The 20,602-nt window shown below is 40.4% G+C and overlaps 1 protein-coding gene across 1 annotated transcript in view; it reads right to left on the minus strand.

Moving 5' to 3' along the window:
* Positions 1-7,873: 7,873 nt before the first annotated feature.
* The window catches only part of LOC147888074 (uncharacterized), an 88,108-nt gene continuing 75,379 nt past the window's right edge, over positions 7,874-20,602 (minus strand). The window contains exons 10-14 of the mRNA XM_087393165.1: positions 9,936-10,124; positions 9,598-9,770; positions 9,309-9,461; positions 9,010-9,094; positions 7,874-8,753 (exon numbers count right to left, since the gene is read on the minus strand). Coding sequence (XP_087249291.1) covers positions 8,367-8,753; positions 9,010-9,094; positions 9,309-9,461; positions 9,598-9,770; positions 9,936-10,124 — 987 coding nt within the window. The 3' untranslated portion in view covers positions 7,874-8,366. The remainder of the gene's footprint in view (positions 8,754-9,009; positions 9,095-9,308; positions 9,462-9,597; positions 9,771-9,935; positions 10,125-20,602) is intronic.

Below are 20,602 nucleotides of genomic sequence, written 5' to 3' on the forward strand. Positions count from 1 at the left end.
TATGACTAAGGAGGTCAATCTAGCAACAACAATTGAGGGAATTTCTATGGAAGATAAAATCATCGTGTTGGACATTCAAGTCACAGTCCATTATGCTAATGAATCTCAATATATGTATCTTGCAAGTCAAGATATATAGAAGACTAACGCAGTGTACATTGACATAGATTCAAATATTAATTAACATCTGGCTAAGTCAGAGGGGGGTGTTGAAGCATTGCAGCCTTAGCTTTCTGAGAAAGCTATTTGGTTCTGGAAAGCTTTGCTTTTAGAAAGCAAAAGCATAGCATGCTTTCCTTCCATCTCCTATAAAAGGAGATTAATTGTAATCGATTTGCAACTTAATACAAGTATTGTTTTGGGGGAATTCTCTCTTCATTATTCGTATCATGTTTAACATATATACACCCCCACAAGCACAAGCCACACCCACGTACACTGAGAAACCATATCAACCAGAGTTTTTGCAATAGCAATGAAATTGTTCATGCTTATGTACTCATGATTAAGGATTACAACAATCCACTCGTAGCAATAAGAGAGACTATGAATCCCACAAAAATGGTTCAAGTCATCTTGAATGGACTAGGAGAGGGATATGAGAATATAGTCTAGAGTATTGCCATTCAGAGGAAAATTCCAACACTAGAAGAGTTACAATCAATGTTACTTGGTGAAGAACTCAAGATTCAGGCCATTCAAGCAAGCATAGGTCATTCCAATGATGAAGCATTCATAGCCTTAGATACACGTAGAGGCAGAGGTAGACCATCTCAAAGAAATGGTCAGCAGCATCCATTAGCATCAACATTAGCATCTACAATAGCAACAGCAAAAAAATCATCTACATAGCAACATCAGCATCAGTATCCAAGAGAAAATCATTCCAATAGAGTAAAATTTCATGGAAGAGGGAATTCATCCACCAACCTATCAAACATTTAGTGAAACTGCTATCATAAGTGACATGTCCATATCTCTTGTGCCATACTACAGAAAGTGGCATCGGTTGTTGGTGAGCTGACATGGCATGCAAGTCTAGAACTCAAGCTAGCATGCAAAATAAGCATCCTTCGTTGACTACTTTTCCTACTAGCTGATATCCATTGGATTTATATTTAATTGTGCATTCATCTCCATCGAAGATGGCTTGATAGTTGTTTCCTTGCATTTGTCCAACTAACAAGATGTTCTTGCTGAGCTTGAGAACATAGAGTACATCTTTTACCAATCTCTTCGTATTAGTGAAATTGTTCATAGGGACAATGCCTTTCCCTTGAAGTAGATTCGGTAAGTTATCTGCAGTGTAGATAAGTGTAGATAATGTTCTTTGGTCCTTCTAATGGTTTTATCTTTGTAAACCATCCTGATCCTTTTTCATATGAGATGATGCACTGTTGTCTATGTACCAAGAATCTTGATCAGCTTGATCAACTTGAGAACTGCATTCGCCTTAGGAATTACAATCTATGTCAATGTACACTGCGTTAGTCTTCTATATATCTTGACTTGCAAGATACATATATTGAGATTCATTAGCATAATGGACTATAACTTGAATGTCCAACATGATGATTTTATCTTCCACAAAAATTCCCTCTATTGTTGTTGCTAGATTGGCCTCCTTATTCATACCGCTTCTTGTATCAATCGCTTGATACAATTGAGAAATTAGGATATGGCATTTGGAATTATGAAACTATAGTTTCTAGGAAAAATTTGTGAAGCATGTTGCTTTGGTAAACAAAACAAAACCAATTTTGGTAGAAGCACCTCTTGATAAAGAGGCCTTCTTGATTTGATACATATAGATGTATGGGGTTATGCACAAACCCGCAACATCAATGGCTCACTTTACTACTTGACTTTCATCAGCAACTATAGCAGATAATATTGGGTCCATTTTTTGAAAGAGAAATCTTAAGTCTTTTCCAGATTTCAAGATTTCAAAGCCATGGTAGAGAAACAAACAAGTAGAAAGATCAAAGTCTTGAGATCAGACGGAGGAGTTGCATACATGTCTTCAACATTCATGAAATTTTACAGAAGCAATGGCATTCAAAGATAGTTCACTTATGCAGATACTCCTCAGCAGAATGCTATTGTTGAAAGGAAGAATGGGACTTTAGTAGGACATTGCTAGAGAAATGCTCAGTGAGAATAATCTTCCGAATCAGTATTGGGCAGAAGCAATTGCCATGGCAAACAACTTGCTTAATCGGCTTTTGACTGAACCAATTCAAGGTATGACACCTTATTCATTAGATACAAGCCACGCATTGGGCATCTCCAGATATTTGGTTGCATAGCATATGCCCATATACATGACAATTATCGTAGAAAGTTGGATGTAAAGTCACGTAAATGCATTATGGTTGGCTGGAGTGAAGAAAGCAAATCATACAAGTTGTATGATCCCATCAACCAAAAATTTATAATCTCTAGAGATGTAATTTTTTATGAAGAACGAGAATGAAAAACATTAAAAACTCAGGAGGTGGTCACAACGAGTACTCAAAACCTATAGAAAGGTTGATGAAGAAGAGCAAGAATTACAAACCAATTATACTCTTATGAATACACAAGAGCCAGTGTACTTTGAAGATGTAGTTAACAAGCCAAAAGGGCAAACTGTTATGAATGAAGAAATGGAAGCGTTACACATAAAAAACACTCGAGATTCCACCATCCTAAAAGAAGGCCATTGCAAAAACATGGGTTTACAAAGTGAAGTACAATCCAGATGGAAGCATTGAAAGATAAAAGCCCAGACGAATTGGAAAAGGTTTTGCACATCAATATGGTCAAAAATATGATGAGACTTATGCCCCAGTTAGCGAGCATGGATTCCATATAATTTTTTATATCACTAGTGACACTCAAATGATGGAAAGCATACCAACTAGATGTCAAAAATTCTTTTCTTGATGGTTATCTAGACGAGGAATTCTACATGCAGCAATCATTAGAGTATTGAACCAAGGAAAGAGTATCAGGTTTTCCATTTAAGAAAAGTCTCTATGACTTAAAGCAAGCACCCAGAAGTTGGTACATTAGAATTGACATGTATTTTGGTGATCTGGGTACATGAAGTCCAATGAAGATCATACTCTCTACTAAAAAGTGCAAGGGGAAGCCATTACTATTGCAATTTTATATGTAGATGATATAATTGTGATAGGAAGTAATGAAAGCTTTATCAACAAGCTGAAACAAGACTTATTTATAGAGTTTGACATGAAAGATCTTGGACTTATGCATTATTTTCTTGGAATTGAGTTCTGGAGAGACTCAAGTAGCACCTTCATGAGCGAGCAAAAATATGTGGATAGTCTCTCGAAGAAGTTCCATATGGCAGAGTGCAAGATTGCAGCCACTCCCATGGAGCAAAGCTTGAAACATACCAAAGATATAGAAAATCCTACCGCCAATGACAAGTACTATTGGCAGCTCATCGGATCTCTTATATATCTGACTATCACAAGGCCAGATATTTGTTATGCATTAAGTTCACTTGCATAGTTTATGGCAAATCCAAAATAGTCTCAATGAAATGCAGCCAAAAGAGTTTGGAGATACATCAGAGGTACAAGACAGTTTAGATAGACTCCAAAGGAAGTCATCCAAGGTTGCATGGATACTATGACAATGACTATAGGAGATCATGAGACTAGAAGATCCACATAAGGCTATCCATTTTTCCTTGGTCAAGGAGCTATATCATGGTTGTCAAACAAGCAACCAATTGTTTCCTTGTCTTCAATAGAAGCAGAATATATGTCACTCACAACAGGTGCATGTGATGCTATATTGACAAGAATTTTTTGAAAGACTTATACATTTCCAATTGAAATGCCTTGAATTTTTTAGAAGACTAAGATCATTTAAATTCTTGATGGAAAAGATATATTGCCACATGCTAAATTGGCGCTATTTAATAGTCAATTCTCAATTCCTTAGGATCACCCAGACCTTCATTTTTTCACCTTCAAGTCTACCTTCATCAAATATTTCATCTCATTGACAAATTATTGACAACATCTATATGAGTACATCTATTACCAAAAATTTGGTTCTTTGTTCTTTCTATAAGTCGTGCTTCTTCTAAACAAGGTCATCGATGAAATCATTACATGAGCACATAAGCTTACATACAGTGAGAAATTGACAAAGGAGCCATAAATAAACAATCATAAATAAAAAAATTAAATGGTACACAAAACAAAACCCATTCCTAGGAGAAGAAAGCTAACAAATGATGTGTGAATGAAATATTGCACATATTTGTGACTTCATGTAGATGCCACTTGTGAATCATTTTGAATAGTGGGCATATTCATAAGATCTTCCTATCACACTTTTGCTCATCTCATTGACCTCTGCTCCATCTCTTGAGAAAATGTGCCTACATATACCTCATTTTGAAAAATACAGAGACTCGTTTAAAGATGTTGTAAACCAAATTTACAAGCAAGGGCCTATATGATGCATGAACTTAGAGTGGAGACACGCGTTTTACATTTCTATGCATATAGACCTAATGGAACCTATGTGCTAGATAATATCTTCTTGTAACCATACAAGATAAAACCCAATATTAAAGGCTAAATTTGTACTTATGTTCCTTCATTTAGGAAATATACCTAGCAGATATTTGGACTTTCGCACCACTAGCTAGCTCATATGCTCCAAGTTTTCTATTGAGCATTTGAATAGCATTCTTGACCTGAATTTAAGGAAAGAATGTGATGGACATGCTTTGGTGGAGGGACAAGTTCTTCAAATTTTAATGATATGCAAAGGTGGTGGCATGCGTGAACAAGATGCAAAAAGAGGCATGATCATCTTCTACAAGGTTGTTATGCGACAAAAAGGAGTGACAGGCACATAATTAATTTGGCACCGGCATGTATTAGTGGTGCATAAGGAAAATTTAAGAGAGAACATCCTATGCAGACATAATAGAAGTTCTAATTGGATTAAACAATCTATAATGTGCACCACACCTTGTAGAGTCTTGGCCTATATGATAGTCTACGACGTTTACCCCATGTAAGACTTAGAGTCATTAGCTAATACACCATGGCATGTAGTGACACATTATGCATCGTGTATGGTACATCATAGTTGCATTATCAAAAGATGGACTTGAGTTAAAGTTTGATAGTTGCACACAAGCCAAACCAACCTTGTCATTGCAACTCCTCTAGATGCAAAACTATAAAAACTTTGTCCTCTCAATCCAAAAGTGCCATTAAGCTTACCAAAAAAATTAGGTTCCATCAAAACTAAGTGATATTTACCAACTCCTCTCTAAATCTTCTCACAAGGATGTAAAAGAAGTAGTCTCACTACTAGTATTGTGTTACTATCACATATTCATGATATGTTTTCCCATGTTTCTTGTAAGCTAACAGAACCAAATGTCCCCTTGCCAACTAGACTCTTCTAAATGTTAATTTTATCAATGTCGTGACAAATGTTTCAAAAGGTGAATCTCAACTTATTGGCTCTTTGTGCAAAAATGTAAACACTCATTTCACATGTGGCAAGGGAAGGGCTACATATTTCAAATTTGTCTTACATTTTTTTAGCATATCTTTATCATATGGAGGGACATTGAAAAAAAACTTAATCAATTGTACAACCTATGAACGGTTAGAAAGAAAGCACACAATGTGTATATAGTTCCTAATAATCATCAAGGTTCTTGCATGATGGGAGACCACATAAAAGGAAGCTAGATTAGCACAAGGGAAACTTTGCTATCATTTGTCCGCTATACTTCATCTTTGGTATAAAGTTTTTCATTGCATATACAAAGAAATACATGCTTTACTAGTTGCAATTTCAACCTTCCAAAGCTCCAAAATGCCTTGAGGGTATGAGAAAAGTAGCTCAGCTCCTTTATTGCTACAACACCACTTATAACCAATCATAAATAAGGTGCCCCTTACTCCACCGCATTAAAAGAGAGCTCAACAGACACAGATACGAGAGCTTCACACCTCATCAAAGAGCCACTAGGTTACCTGGATATATGGAACCTCTGCATATACTAGAAGTGTTAGCTCTGAGCACCTAACACTCTCCTGACATTTAGCTACTTCTACTATTTTGTTCACTAGCTTAGCACTTTAGCTTTCAGCAAGGGCCTCAGTGAGCCCTTTGCTTTAGCCCTTGGTGGCTTGTATGAGTTACCTTTTGGCTTTGCATTTGTCTCATAGGACCGCCATGCCTCCCGCAGACGTTAATGCATCTCTCTCTCTCTCTCTCTCTCTCTCTCTCTCTATATCTCTCTATCTCTCAATTTTATTCATGCCCAAGCCACTGGCCTCTCTCTCTCTCTCTCCAATCAACTCATCAAGATCATCATCCTCTATCGACATATTCCAATGCTCCATCACAGTTTTTAAAATTCAAAAAAATAAAGGCAATGCTCACGAGTACTTGTACCTCTTGTTTCTTTCCACCGAAAAGTTCAATTAATGGCACAAATTTATATTTGTCACTCTTTCCTCAAAAGTTATTGTCAAAAGCTTTTATGAATTTCATGAGATTTTGCTTCAAGAAAACCTTTGTGGCACATATATATTGCTGCCCCCCCCCCCCCCTCTTCCCTACTTTAGATTCTAATCATGCAATTTAAGTCAAGGAGAAGAAACTCCAGGAACAATCGGAGTGGAAAGATAAGTGCATAAAAATAAGGACAAACCTATTCAAGTAAGGGCCCAACATATTGGAGGGTCCCCAAATGCCAACAAAGACCAAACAAAACATGAATTGGGAACAAGATGATGGCGTACTATATGATGGAAGTCTTATGCCAAATCCTAACCATAAGCAAAGCCCTCAGAGATGCCAAAAGAGGCAATGAGATTGTTTATAGATACTTATTCATACTCTTTGGGTTTCTAAAACTATATTTGCCAATCCCATTGGCTTACAAGTCATTAATAATAGTATGTCTACTTAACCCCCATGCAATTCCCATTCTTCTTCTCTACAAACTATATTGATTCAAAAGACATGGTTATTCCTCCGAGTTGATGGCCCTTTCTATGCAGAGCGATTGCACACAATCACGTATTCAAAATTCATGGGAAAAGACATTAACAACCATGCAACTTTAAATGGTACCAAAAAATTTCACATATAAAAGAATATAATGTATGATCTTATTTAAAAGCAGTGACTTTTCATTCAAATATAAAAGGAGTATAAAAAATAATAGCCCCAAAACTTTGCCTTAAAATTACATGTTTATGTGTGCTAAAGTTCAAGGATTTCTCCCATAGATGTCATAGAAGTGTGGGCATCTTATGAGCACATGCTTCTCTGTCTCCACCTCGTGCCCATCACAAAGTTACACGTCTCAACTCACGATGATGTCATGTGGCCTTCTTGTCCGAGAGAGAGAGAGAGAGAGAGAGAGAGAGAGAGAGAGAGAGCACTTTTAAGCATTTTGTTTGCAATGGTTTGCAATCATTTTTTTTAATGCTAGCCTATGATTATAATGCTATCACAAGCTATGGACAAAATCCCCGACGATTTGAATTTCGCCCTCTTTAACAATAATGAAGAATATTTTTCAGCTTGCATTTTGAAAAATAATTATATAATTCCAGCATAAAATGAATAGTGACTATGATGAGAATCAACTTTTATATGCAGCACAATGGAAATGTCCTTGTCATATCGAACTAATAGACACATACGCTGCGCAAGTCATGCGAGATAGACTATGCTAGAGGGCATTGATCTAGACAAAGGCGAGTGACCCTCCCATATGAACAGTTGTGACTGCTCACTATATATATGTGTATCGTATGGGCATAACAGAATTGCATTGAGAAATACCTTGGACCGAAAAATGAATTAATCAGAAGAATAAGATAAGTCGTTTACAGAACCTGTGGGAAAAAGAATTTATCGATGAGATAGCATACAAATCTGCTCTTGATTGAGACAGCATACAAATCTTCTCTTGATTGAGACCCTTGGAAAATCAATTTACAAGGAAAAAAAAACCTCCTAGATTGATTGGCAAGACCAGATGTCTGGATGGGGGCAACGATCACACTTTGAAGGAGGCAAGAAAAAGGGCATGTAATGGTACAAACAGACACGGCGATATGCAGTGCTCAATCTGGGTCATCCCTCACCCGTGCATGACTAAACTACAAAGCTTGTGCACTTCAAACTTTGCCGAGCTTTATAGCAGCATGACCGCAATAGCATTAGCTAGGAGCTTTGTAACCACCATGTGACTGCTGTTGAATCTCGTTAAATTCCAAAATTTTCCATCTATTGCCGAATACGCATCTGCCTTACTGTGAAAGGGTATTGCACAAAGTACCAATCTTTCACCCACCTGAGAGCGGTTTTTGCCTATAACGGCTGCGTATCCGTTCTAGTCTCTCTTTATTTTTCTTCTTTCTTTCCAGCCGCATATGGTAGTGTTCCCGGCGCTCTCTCTCAAAAACCCCTTGCCAAAACACTTCACCAGTTTGTGGCCAGAGCCATCTGGAGGGATGAAGCTCATCATCAACCTCCTCTGCCAGATCTTCGTCCATACCTTTTAGGGTGTTATAATCAAAAAACTTAACCCACATGTGACCCTGCCTGACATCTAAACTATGATGTTCATGCATAGACCCTGTAAGGGGATCTACAAAAACCATGATACGAGCACTGTGGTAGGCCCAGATATTAACAAGAAGCTCCAACAGCCTGCAATAGCAATGCTTAATCTGGCCAAACACAAAGGAAAAGTCAATAACCAGCACAGTTACAAAAATATGGATAGCTATGCATGTATGCACATATGGATAGATGCATGAATGTTTTGATGGACAGTGGATAAAAGGATCAATACACATGCACATGCATATGGTCACACAAGCATGTGTTCATGTCAACTACGTGTGTGTACGCCTCTCTCTCTCTCTCTCTCTCTCTCTCTCTCTCTCTCTCTCTCTCTGAGCATGCTCAGACATTACACATCACCTCAAATTCTGATATTCCCAGACAGCAGTATCCATGCTCATGATGCTCTGTATAATGCTGAGAATCCAAAGCATCAACAAACATCCTGCACACAAGTCCAGTGATCAGTGTATAATCTTATGCACAAATTCAGGTCTTTAGAGTGTTGTTATTCCCTATTGTCATTCTGCACCGATTCTGATCCTTGACTGTTTTGGGTAAGGATGTAACCTAATGTCTGGGGAAACATGATTATGTGGTAAATGCATCACTGATTAAAGGGAGCAACAAATCACCACAGCACTAATGTGAGATGATACCTGGCAAACATAACAAACTCTAGAAAGGAAGATGTTGGCATTGCCCAACAATGCAAAATTGACCAGTTCCCGCCATCAACTGGCATTGGAGGCAATGATGTCCAGCTTGGTGGCAAACCATACATTTGTTTAAATGTATTTAAAAACACCGACCTGCCATTTCTGTCATTCAGTAAATCTTGGCTACCATAAAGAAACTGAGTGCACACTGTTTACCCCAACAAAAACAACGGAAATCCCTTTCTAAGAATGTATAAGGAAAAAAGGTCTTATTGGCATCAATACATGCCTGCAGTTATTGTTGTTGACAACATCACAGAATGACCAGAAGTCTCGATGGATTAAGTCTCTATTATGAGGATCCTCCCCGGGCATTCCAGCCCAGAAATAAACAGCATCTCCATGACTTGCTACCCTTATTGCTTCTTTTAACCTCTTCTCAGCTTCCATTGACAAGGCAACCTGCATTGCACAGATAGATATTTATACATATTCATATATGAATATTGCATATTTATTGAAAGCCTCGTGGCCTTGCCTTATAACCTGGCGACAGCCCATTTCCATTTGTCACCACACCTTGTTGCATAATATTAATAAAGAGAGAAACATCAGAGATCCACGTACCTTTCTTCCAGTTGCTTGCCAAGGCTGAAAACCAATCCAAGCATTCTTGTGCACCCGGTCAATACGATTGGCAATTGCAAAAAAGGCACCATATTCACAAAGGACTCCACGATAATACGAGTCATTCAAAAGTGGAAGTCGTGATGCAGCATCTATGTCATCATATCCAGACCTCCTTTGTTTTGGTGACTGGAATGGAATAAATTCAGTCCTTGTTAATAAACAAAAACTGGGACCCATCAACCTCACCTAGCATGCTTTGCTCGTTAGCTCAATTCGATAGGACTGATTAAATCGTTTTACATAAGAAAATTGGTATGCCAATTAGTACTAGGTACTCGTCATGTTTCATCAGTTTGCAAAGCAGAGCTTTCATTCCAGAAACACAGAAGATCAGCTGAGTGCACAAGAGTGACCTTTGAGAAACAAGTCCGTTTTATATTATCAGAAGTATAGACAAATAGTTCCAATGTTCTTTTCACTTCTGTCAGTTTCTTAAACTATTAGTTCATTCTAATATCCAACTGTCGTTACATTACTCAAATATTTCAGCCTAAAAGCAAGGTATGCAAGGCCACCATTTTGGAAGGAAGTGAGAAGGGTTCACAAATATCCCTTGGGATGGAAAAGACAAGCTAAGAATCATAGGCGTGCAAGTGATCTTCTATGAGTTCATTTAACAATAGAAAGACAGAGAATTCCTCCCACAGACAGCCTTGCTTGCCGTAATTATCAGGCTAGAAGATCGAGCGAGAGAATTGGACAACTTTTCTCCTCTGATTAGTGTGCAAGCTCAAATAGCAATCTCAGAGAGTAGCAAAGAAAGGTGCTGCACAACAGCAGCATGAATATCTTTTGTGGAAAATAGTATCAATCAAAACACTTTTTTTCATGCCTAGCTTCAAATTGTAATCATAATGATTTTGAGAAGAAAGCTTTTATCCCAACATGTTTAAGAATTTCATAAGATCCTGAATCTTTGACAGATTGTCCATCTATACACATAACTTTCATGTGTTACAAGAATTCAAGAAATGTAGGCACTTACCTGACCTGCACAGAGAGAATCAGCTTCTCTATCATCTAAGAGCAAATAATGGACAGAAATGCGTATGCCAGATCTGGAATTTCCTAGGTTTGGGAACTGAAAGGCATAACAGAACACAGATCAACGTAGTATGCAAGCTCATCGCCGACCCACCAACAACCTAGAATCCAAGACACAAAAATACCATGTGCCAGTCCCATTTGGTTATTTAGTGGTACAAGACCTAACTCCTGGGGCCTTGAAAGCAGTGTCCCCCAACAAAAGGTGATGCCCAACCAAAGCATCCCCGTTCTCTCTTGGCCACACCCTTTCCATCGAGCTCACCAACCGCATAATGGACACCTGGAGAGGCAATGACTCTTTCCTGGAAAGGAAGAAGACTATTATGGAGCCACAAGGAGGACTAATATCACGAGCTATCAATGCACCACTATGTACTATGCAGTGAAAGTTCAGGCATGCAAGAGTACAACTAAAGATCCTAGGCTATAAAAAGCTCACGCATCCCTTTGTTTTAAACATTCAAGTACCAGGCTGGCTTCATCCACATCGACAATCTCCAACTACAGGGGGTATTCATAGATTGAATTAAAAAATAGTGTGTCTTGTTCATGAGAAATTATAGATAAGGTAATTTGAATTAGACTTTGAAGGCATATGATACATAGGATTTACATATACTCAACCCCTTGAGGCCAAAGTCGATCTACATCCACTTACAATAATGCATCTTGTGGCAACTGGTATCCATCCATTATTGCCATCACTTCCATGTGATAAAGGCTAATGAGTTTGGGTTTGTTCCTCGTTTATTCATCCTCCTTTCCATCCTCCAACCCATCAACCATATTTAGACTTTCCATGACATGGGACTGAAGTTGAGTATGGACAAATTGGTTGACTTTCATTCTCCAAGTGTATAATGGTTGCATGTGCATGCTCTTGCATAGGACAAATAACACAAGAGCTTAAGAAATGGTGCACACAGAGACTTTGTTGTATACACATGTCCAGCAGTTAAGTTGCATTGCATGACCATGGTTCTCAATCAAACCAGAGGCATTGATCCATCACTTTCTCAAGCTAAACCATCGAGATCATTGGTCACACACACATTACCCACCATAAGAGATGGAGGCCCTAGGAGATCCTAGCATCAAAGGAGAGGTCGAGCATTTGGCCTCAAGGGCTTAGATTATTGAAAATTTTGGTGCACATTATGGTTCTACATCTAGGCTTATGTTTTGGCCTATGTTCAAACTCTTTAAAGCAAGTCACCTAACCCTGAAAAAACCTGGTGAGAAGAGGAGAGTCCCTTATTATCAATTGTCACAATACCCTATAAGTATAAAGCCATCATTCTTAAAGATAAGGATATATATTGGCTTCAAAAGTTATTTTGCTTTCATAGCAGGGTTGACACCAACAAATGAGCCATCTTTGTCCCGAACATGAGAAGCGGGTCAAAAGCACCAATGAGTAACATGATGCACTCTAGCACAAAGATAAATGCACATTATAACACTTGCCAAATTACAAAACGCCCATTGGATGAACTTGGGGCATATAGGGCCATGATTAATTCCGAAGACACAACGAAGCCTTATAAGGAACGGTGCAGTGATTAAGCATAACAGTATGGTTCTCACACAAGCAAGCAATTGCTCTTTACTGCAAAAATGAAAAGATTTACAAGATCTTTGCATTGGTTGTCATCATCATAGGCCCATCCATTTGATGGATGTCAAAAAATCATTTTTGATGGATACTTGTTCAGTAATTAGATGCATTGACTGAAGCATATACGGAACCAAGGCATCAGCATAAAGTCTCTAGATTTTACGAAATGCTTCCATTCAATCAAGCAAGCTCCATCATTTTGGAATGGCATAGTAGATGTGCAATTGATGAAAATAGGGTTTAAACCATCTCAAGCTGATCTGTCTCGTGTGTTGAAATCGTGTTTGAACATCGTCATACTGGTCATGTATCAAACTCTTTCATTCCAGCTAATTCAAATGACTAGCTCATGTAATTGGATTTGAGATAAAAGATATATAATGCTTCCTTGCAAGAAAGATTTGGAGAATGGTGATGCCATCAAGCTTACACCAGAGGAATAAGCTCATAAATTTCTTCATTGGTGTGGGATGCATGATTCGAATTCCTTCACTACTCCACTCCAGTCTTCAAGTTGGTAACTCAAAGAAAGTTGGGTGGGCATCTTTATTCATTTCACAATATCAGGACCACATTTTTCTCCTGAGTTGGAATACGGGGCAATTTAAGAATCCACTCAAGAAACCTTGTTTACAAGTAGCAAAAATGTTATGCGGTATTTTTACAATTCGCTTGGTAATATGGTTTGAAGTACAACAATAAACGTTCCTTCACATTGATTGAATACAACTTTTTTGTTCCACAAAAAAAGAACCTTCTATACAATGCTTTGACAATCAATATCAGCAATGTGTGAGGGTGCAAACGCGCACGCCCGCGCGAGAGAGAGAATGAAAGAAAGAAAGATGTATTAATGTCCACGGGAGGCATGCCGCCTCGCAGGCCTATGGGGCAAAGTGCACAAAAAAAGAAGACTCATACAAGCCTCAATGGGCTAGAGCAAAGGGCGCTGCTAGGGCCGTTGCTGAGTACTAATCTATGAAAATCACAATCAATCAAGCGTTTCTTTGGGAAAGAAACAATTCAAAACGTTTCTATCCCAAATAAACGTGGCCAAGGGTAGTATTACTGGAAATTGTACGTGTTCAACATCATTTGAACATGCCATATATATGTGGGACATATTTTAGACATTTTTGGCACTAGAGACTACAACCCGACATTTCAAAACTTTTTCACATTTTTTAAACATTTTGAAACGTTCTACGTTTCAAAACGTTTTTTGTGACTATGATACCATGTGTCTACCCCGCTCTCTCGTAGTTGTCTCGATGACTCCAAGGCCAACCTCAGAAGTCTCCTATCAGGTAAGTTCCAAACTTTGTGGATGAACGTTGGCATCAACATGGAGAGGTGTCATGGGCGAACTCTACCTGTACTATCTCATGTGGGACTAAGGGCTTGCTCCGAATCATCCTAGACCCCATAATCACCTGTAGCCGCTCAAATATCCTCCACTCTGTCCTCGGGAGATCGCATTCCCAGAAGGGTGCTGCATACATGTCGAACAGCCAGCACTCGACAGTGGATCCTGAAAGTGTGCCTGGAAACATTGTCTCTCTAGGCAGGCCAACGCACTCTGTCCCCGTATGAGTCGTGTTGTGGCTGCCTGAGATATCAAGAAGATGGGTCCCATGAAAACTCGACTACACTATCTCCACTAGCTCACCACGGTAAGTGAAGCTCTATCGACCAAGCACTTCGCGTGAGGTGTTGAAGATCATTACCGTGGTCTTCCCACGGTTGACTGTCAGGTCTCTCTCTTCTGTGAAGAAGAAGTCAGTGATCCGTTCCTGCCTCCTGATCTTGCCCTTGTGGCAGGTCTAAGTCCACCACCCCCATGTTGTCGTCATATCGGGCTTCACAGATGGGGAGGTGAGTTGCCGACATCTCTATGTGCTAAGTATGGGAGCACAACACCCGGAAGGGACAAAATCTCACGGGTGTAGTCCCTCTTTATCCATGGAGTCGTTGTGAGGGTCCAGTCTTATATGGACTCCATCGGCTTACCTACGGTTTTACCATGGGTGAGGTTGTTTTGATGATATCTCTCCTGATCTTGCCCTTGTGGCAGGCCTAAGTCCACCAGCCCCATGTTGTCGTCATATCGGGCTTCACAGATGGGGAGGTGAGTTGCCGACATCTCTATGTCCTAAGTATGGGAGCACAGCACCCGGAAGCGACAAAATCTCGCAGGTATAAAAAGCCTCTAAGGCCTCTAGGTGTCTTTGCAACCCCACTAAGAGAGAGAGAGAGAGAGAGAGAGAGAGAGAGAGAGAGAGGGAGAGAGAGAGGGAGATTAATATCAGAAGTATCACACAATGCACCACTACGTAGTGAAACTTAAGGCATGAAATAGTACAGCTGAAGATCCTAGGCTATAAAAAGCTCACTTATCCCTTTGTTTTAAACATTCAAGTACTAGGCCGGCTTCATCCACATCAACAATCTCATGATCTCCAACTATATGATCGTTGCACGTGCAAGCTCTTGCATTGGATAAGTAATACAAGAGCTTAAGAAATGGTGCTCGTACAGACTTTGCTGCATAGACATGTCCAGTAGCTAAGTTGCATTGTGTGACCATGGTTCTCAAAAGACAGGCATCGATCCATCACTTTCACTAGCTAAACCATCGAGATAATTGGTCACACACACATTACCCACCATAAGAGATGGAGGCCCTAGGAGATCCTAGCATCAAAGGAGAGGTCAAGCATTTGGCCTCAAGGATTTAGATTATTGAAAATTTTGGTGCACATTATGGTTCTACATCTAGGCTTACGTTTTGGCCTATGTCCAAACTCTTTAAAGCGATTCACCTAATCCTCAAAAAACGAGATGAGAAGAGGACACTCCCTTATTATCAATTGTCACAATACCCAACAAGTATAAAACCATCATTCTTAAAGATGAGGATTCACGAAAATAGGGTTCCAACCATCTCAAGCTGATCCGTCTCATGTGTTGAAATCATGTTTGAACATCATCATACTAGTCTTGTATCCAAATCTTTCATTCTAGCTGATTCAAATTACTAGCTCATATGATTGGATTTGAGATAAAAGACGGATAATGCTTCCTTGCAAGACAGATTTGGAGAACGGTGATGTCATCAAGCTTACAACAAAGATATAAGCTCATAAATTCCTTCATTGGTGTGGGATGCATGATTCAATTCCTTTACTAGTCCACTCAAGTCTTCAAGTTGGTAACTCAAAGAAAGTCGTGTGGGCAGCTTTATTCATTTCACAATATCAGCACCACATTTTTCTCTTGAGTTGGGATACGAGGCAATTTAAGAATCAACTCATGAAGCCTAATACACCGAATCCACTTCAAGGGAGAGGCATTATCCCTATGAACAAATTCACTAGTACAAAAGGATTGGTGAAAGATGTACTCTACGTTCTGATTCCTGAAGCTCAGCAAGAACCTCTTGTCAGTAGGACAAATGACGGAACACATTCCTCTTCTTTATACCATTCATCTGGAAGCCCCCCAATTCTGATTTTCAAAGCATTATCCTTTCTAGCTGCATGTTTTTTAATCTCTTCCTGAATATCAGCTTTGTTGACCTTTGCATCAAACTCCACAATCACTTCTTGCTTGGCTGTCTGCACTTCAGTTTGAACTAGGTTCTTGACTGCAAAGACTAGTTGGGGGTAAGGGGGGAAGCATTACAAGACTTGACAACCTCGTCAATGACTCCCTTCTTACCAGGTCCTTCCAAAACTTGAATTCTAGTTATGGCATCCGCCAGTTGCATCCTCAGCTCTCTCACTTGTTCATGTAGATAGCAAATCTGTTCATGATACCCAATAATGGGTCGGTCAAAAAGACCACCTCGTTCATAGATATGTGCATACGGAGAAGGCGTCGTGGCTGCACATGTGGCGTATCGGGCTCTGCTATTGGAGGTTGCTGGAGTAGAGGGTGATTTTGAAGAGGAGGGTAGGTTGGGCCATTCTTTGCTGCCATATCTCTTGCTACCCCTTGGCTTAGCTAACCCCCCTAGTTGAGCTGGGGTTCAATCCAGCTAGGGGTTCCTAATTCACGAGCCTGCCTACAACCCTGCTGGTTTAGAAGCACTAGTGGTAGTACGGTAGACTGTCTACGAGAGGGGGTACAAGAGGAGCAGACAGGATCAACGAGAGGAGTAGACGGGAGGGCTACGAGAGTGCTACGGGACGAGCATATGGGAGAGCTACCATCAGCGACGGGAGCAACGGTCAGGGATGGGAGCGACGAATATTAGACGCGAAACAATGGGATCAGACTAAAACAGTGACGGGATCAGGCGAGAAGCGCCGGATCAAATGGTCAGTGATGGGAGGGAGAGAGAGTGAGAGAGGTGTATTAATGTCAGCAGGCCAAAAACACCTATGAGACCAAGAACTTGAAATCAAATGAGAGTTACCTACAGCCACCCCCCCCCCCCAAAAAAAAAAAAAAAAGGTGAGAAACTAGACGTGACTATCACACGTCCAAGAAACTATTGATGAGCATAGGAACAACATGAAAAACTCCATGTGTCGGGAGTAGGTCTTGTCATATCATGTCATGTGTCTGTTAGAATTATTGTTATAATTTAGCAGTGACCAATGTAATGTAATAAGTAGGTTAGGGGCACTTTTCCCTCACTTACAGGTTTTTCCCCCTAACCACAGTTAGTTCACTAACTACGGTTAGAGAAGGATAAGGTTTTGTCACTTAGACAAAACCTATCACTCTATTCAGTTGTAACACACTCATCTAATTGCAACTATCGTTTTCAGCTCTCTCTCTCTCCTGCTCCTGCTCTCACACTTTGCTCTCTCCCTACTCTCACATTTGGTATCAGAGCAGTGTTCCTTCCCGGACGTGCTCCCAGCTTCTTGTCCAAGCTCCTCCTGCATCGTCGCCGTACAGCCCCAGCCCGTACTGCCTCCGTACCTTTTCGTACCACCTCGTACAGCCATCGTTGGCTGTTCCATACGTAAGTACCAGGCCCAGCCGCCCTACACCATCTGCACATCGTCCGTACATTTGCTCGTACAACTGCAGCGCTGTTCCGTACATTCTGTACACAGGAGCACACTCTGCATGTACATTCCGTACACAGGCGCCGTACAGCATGCAGCCCCATTCCGTACACAGTTCGCCGTCGCCAGCCGTACAGCTCCTGTACCGTCCGTACAAACTGCCAGTCAGCTCGCCGTACAGATCCGTACATCTGTACAGATTTCGATCGTACAGGCTGAGCTGTACAGTTCCGTACAACTGCATTCAACTGGACTGACAGTTCCGTACTGTTAGTCCGTACAGTTTGAAGGTGGAAAGTTGCATTTTTGCAGGATTTTCTTTGCAGGAGGATATTGGAAAGGTTTTTGTCAGGCTCTTGTGCATACAACCATTGTTTGGCTGTATTTTTGGGAGCAGATTTGGAGGTTTGGCAGACAAATTGCAAATTTAGGGCTTTCAGTTAATTTGCCCTCTTTTGGATGCAATTTCCTTGAAGAAATTTGGGGCTTTTGCAGACAAAGAGCAATTTGTGCAACATTTGGGGCTTTCAGACCATTTGCCCCTTTCTGGTTGCAATTTCAAGCCACCAATTGGGTCTTTTGTGTTGGGAGAGCAATTTGACAGGTTTCAGTTCACACTGCCTTTCTATGAGTGTTTTGAAGCACTTTTGGCAAGTTTTGGGAGAGATCGGATGCTCTGGCAGATTTTTGACAGAGACATTACAGAGATTTGAGTTGCATTTTTAGCCAGTGTTTGGCTGTATTTTTTGGGATTTGTGCACTCCATTCCCAGCAAGGGAATTCAGATTTGCATTTGCTGTATTTTCTTTCTCAGACATGGCCCAGCAAAATCAGAATGATTTCCAGTTCAGTGGTCTCTCACAAGAGGATAAGCTCGATGGTACCAACTACTCCCTCTGGAGTTTTATGGTACGCAATATTCTGATTTCTCGTAATTTGTGGGACTATGTAAATGGGGATGAGTTCCGGCCAGCAAATGTGGCACCTAATACCCCTCCCCAACGAGGAGGCGGCAAAGTTCGTGCACAGGGTACAGCTGCAGCACAAGTTATTGGTGCAATTATACCTACCACTAAAGAGCAACAGAGATGGGATTCACATGATGCTTTAGCTTTGTCGTGTATTTCTCTTTCAGTGAAAAGATTCATCATTCCGCATATCCGGTCGTGTAAGACCTCAAAGGCAGCATGTGATATTTTGGAGAGCATGTACGCAGCTCCGAATGATGCCAGGGTGTCTTTTTTGAAAAGAGAATTGTCTCATACACATATGGAAGAGGGTGACTCCATGTCAGTGCACCTCACAAAGCTACAGGATTTACGAGAGCAGTTGCTGAATATTGATGAGATCATTCATGATTCATAGATGATTACCACTACTCTGAATTCTCTTCCTGGGTCTTATCTCAGCTTTCATACCTCGCTGAATTTGTCGTTGAGGGGGGTTGCAAATCCTCTCAATTTTCACGAGTTGATAGGAGTTCTGCTGCAGGAAGAGCAGACCAGGAAAAACATGGCTTCACGAGCAGGTGAACATGCCGTGCTTTCAAAATTCAAGCCTAAAGTAAAGGGACAGGCAAAGACTTCAGCAAATCAGCCTTCCAGTGGTTCAGGACAGCCTTCTCAAAAGGCTAAGGGTGATGCAGGTAAGCCCAAGAAGAAGGGAATATGTCATTACTGCAAAAAGCCAGGTCACTACATTGGAGAATGCAAAAAAAGGCTTGCAAAAGAAAAGAAAAACAGCTCCGATATGGCTGTTTCAGATTCAGCTCCTCATGCATCTAACAATGAGCAAGCTACAGCCAACTTTGTGGAGCACGACTATGCCTTCTTGTCTTGCATTTCAGACTCTCAGTTGGCTGCTCGGGATAGTACAGCCACTTGTAATGATGACTCTTATGCTTTTCTGACATGCAGTTATGATTCTTCCAAGGATGCATCAGCTTTCAGTGTCAATGAGACACAAAATACATGGTATTTTGACAGCGGTGCCTCAAAGCATATCACTTCCAGGAAGTGTCTCTTCACATCTCTGCATCCACCACCCGTTGGTAAAAAGGTCACATGTGCCAACAACTCCTCCTATTCAGTTCGTGGTACATGAGAAGTTGAACTTACACACATTTATGGCTCAATATTCAAAATTTCTGCTGTCTTGTATGTGGCTGGTATCACAAAAAATCTACTTTCAGTGTCCACTCTTAACAAAGCTGGATTTCAGGTCATTTTTGAAGATGACGAGTGTGCAGTCCATGACAGAGAGCATGACTATGCCTTGAGATTGTCTGGCACTTTGTTACGTGGTCTTTTTCAGCTTGACATGTATGAGAAAAGACCAGCACATGCTCTTGCAGTTTCCACTCCTACTGCTGCTATGCAGCATGCGGAGATATGGCATGCCAGATATGGACACATGCATTATGGCAGCTTGATGACGCTTCAAAAACATGCCATGGTTGATGCATTGCCTCCTCTTGAAACACCTCCTCCACATGCCTGTGAAGGGTGCATTCTTGGTAAAATGCACAGATCTCCTTTTAAGAAGGATGGATCAATAAAAGCTGTTCGAAAATTACAGCTTATCCATAGTGATGTCTGCGGTCCCATGAGGACTTCATCATTGGGTGGTCATCTTTACTTTGTCACTTTTATAGATGACTACTCTAACTACACTTGGGTTTATGGGCTGAAACGCAAATCAGAAGTGTTTATGGTTTTCAAACACTTTGCAGCCATGGTTGAGAATGAATCCGGACTCAAGATATAGACATTACGCATAGATAGAGGAGGGGAGTATTTGTCTGCAGATTTTGATGCTTTTTTGAAAGACAAGTGCATAGTACATCAGCTTACAGTGAGGCTAACTCCTCAGCAAAATGGCAAAGCTGAAAGAAAAAATCGTACTCTTATGGAGAT

This window comes from Dipteris shenzhenensis, chromosome 22, assembly GCF_047967505.1.
Source record: "Dipteris shenzhenensis isolate YYH24624 ecotype China chromosome 22, Dip_SZ_1.0, whole genome shotgun sequence".
Taxonomy (NCBI): Eukaryota; Viridiplantae; Streptophyta; class Polypodiopsida; order Gleicheniales; family Dipteridaceae; genus Dipteris; species Dipteris shenzhenensis.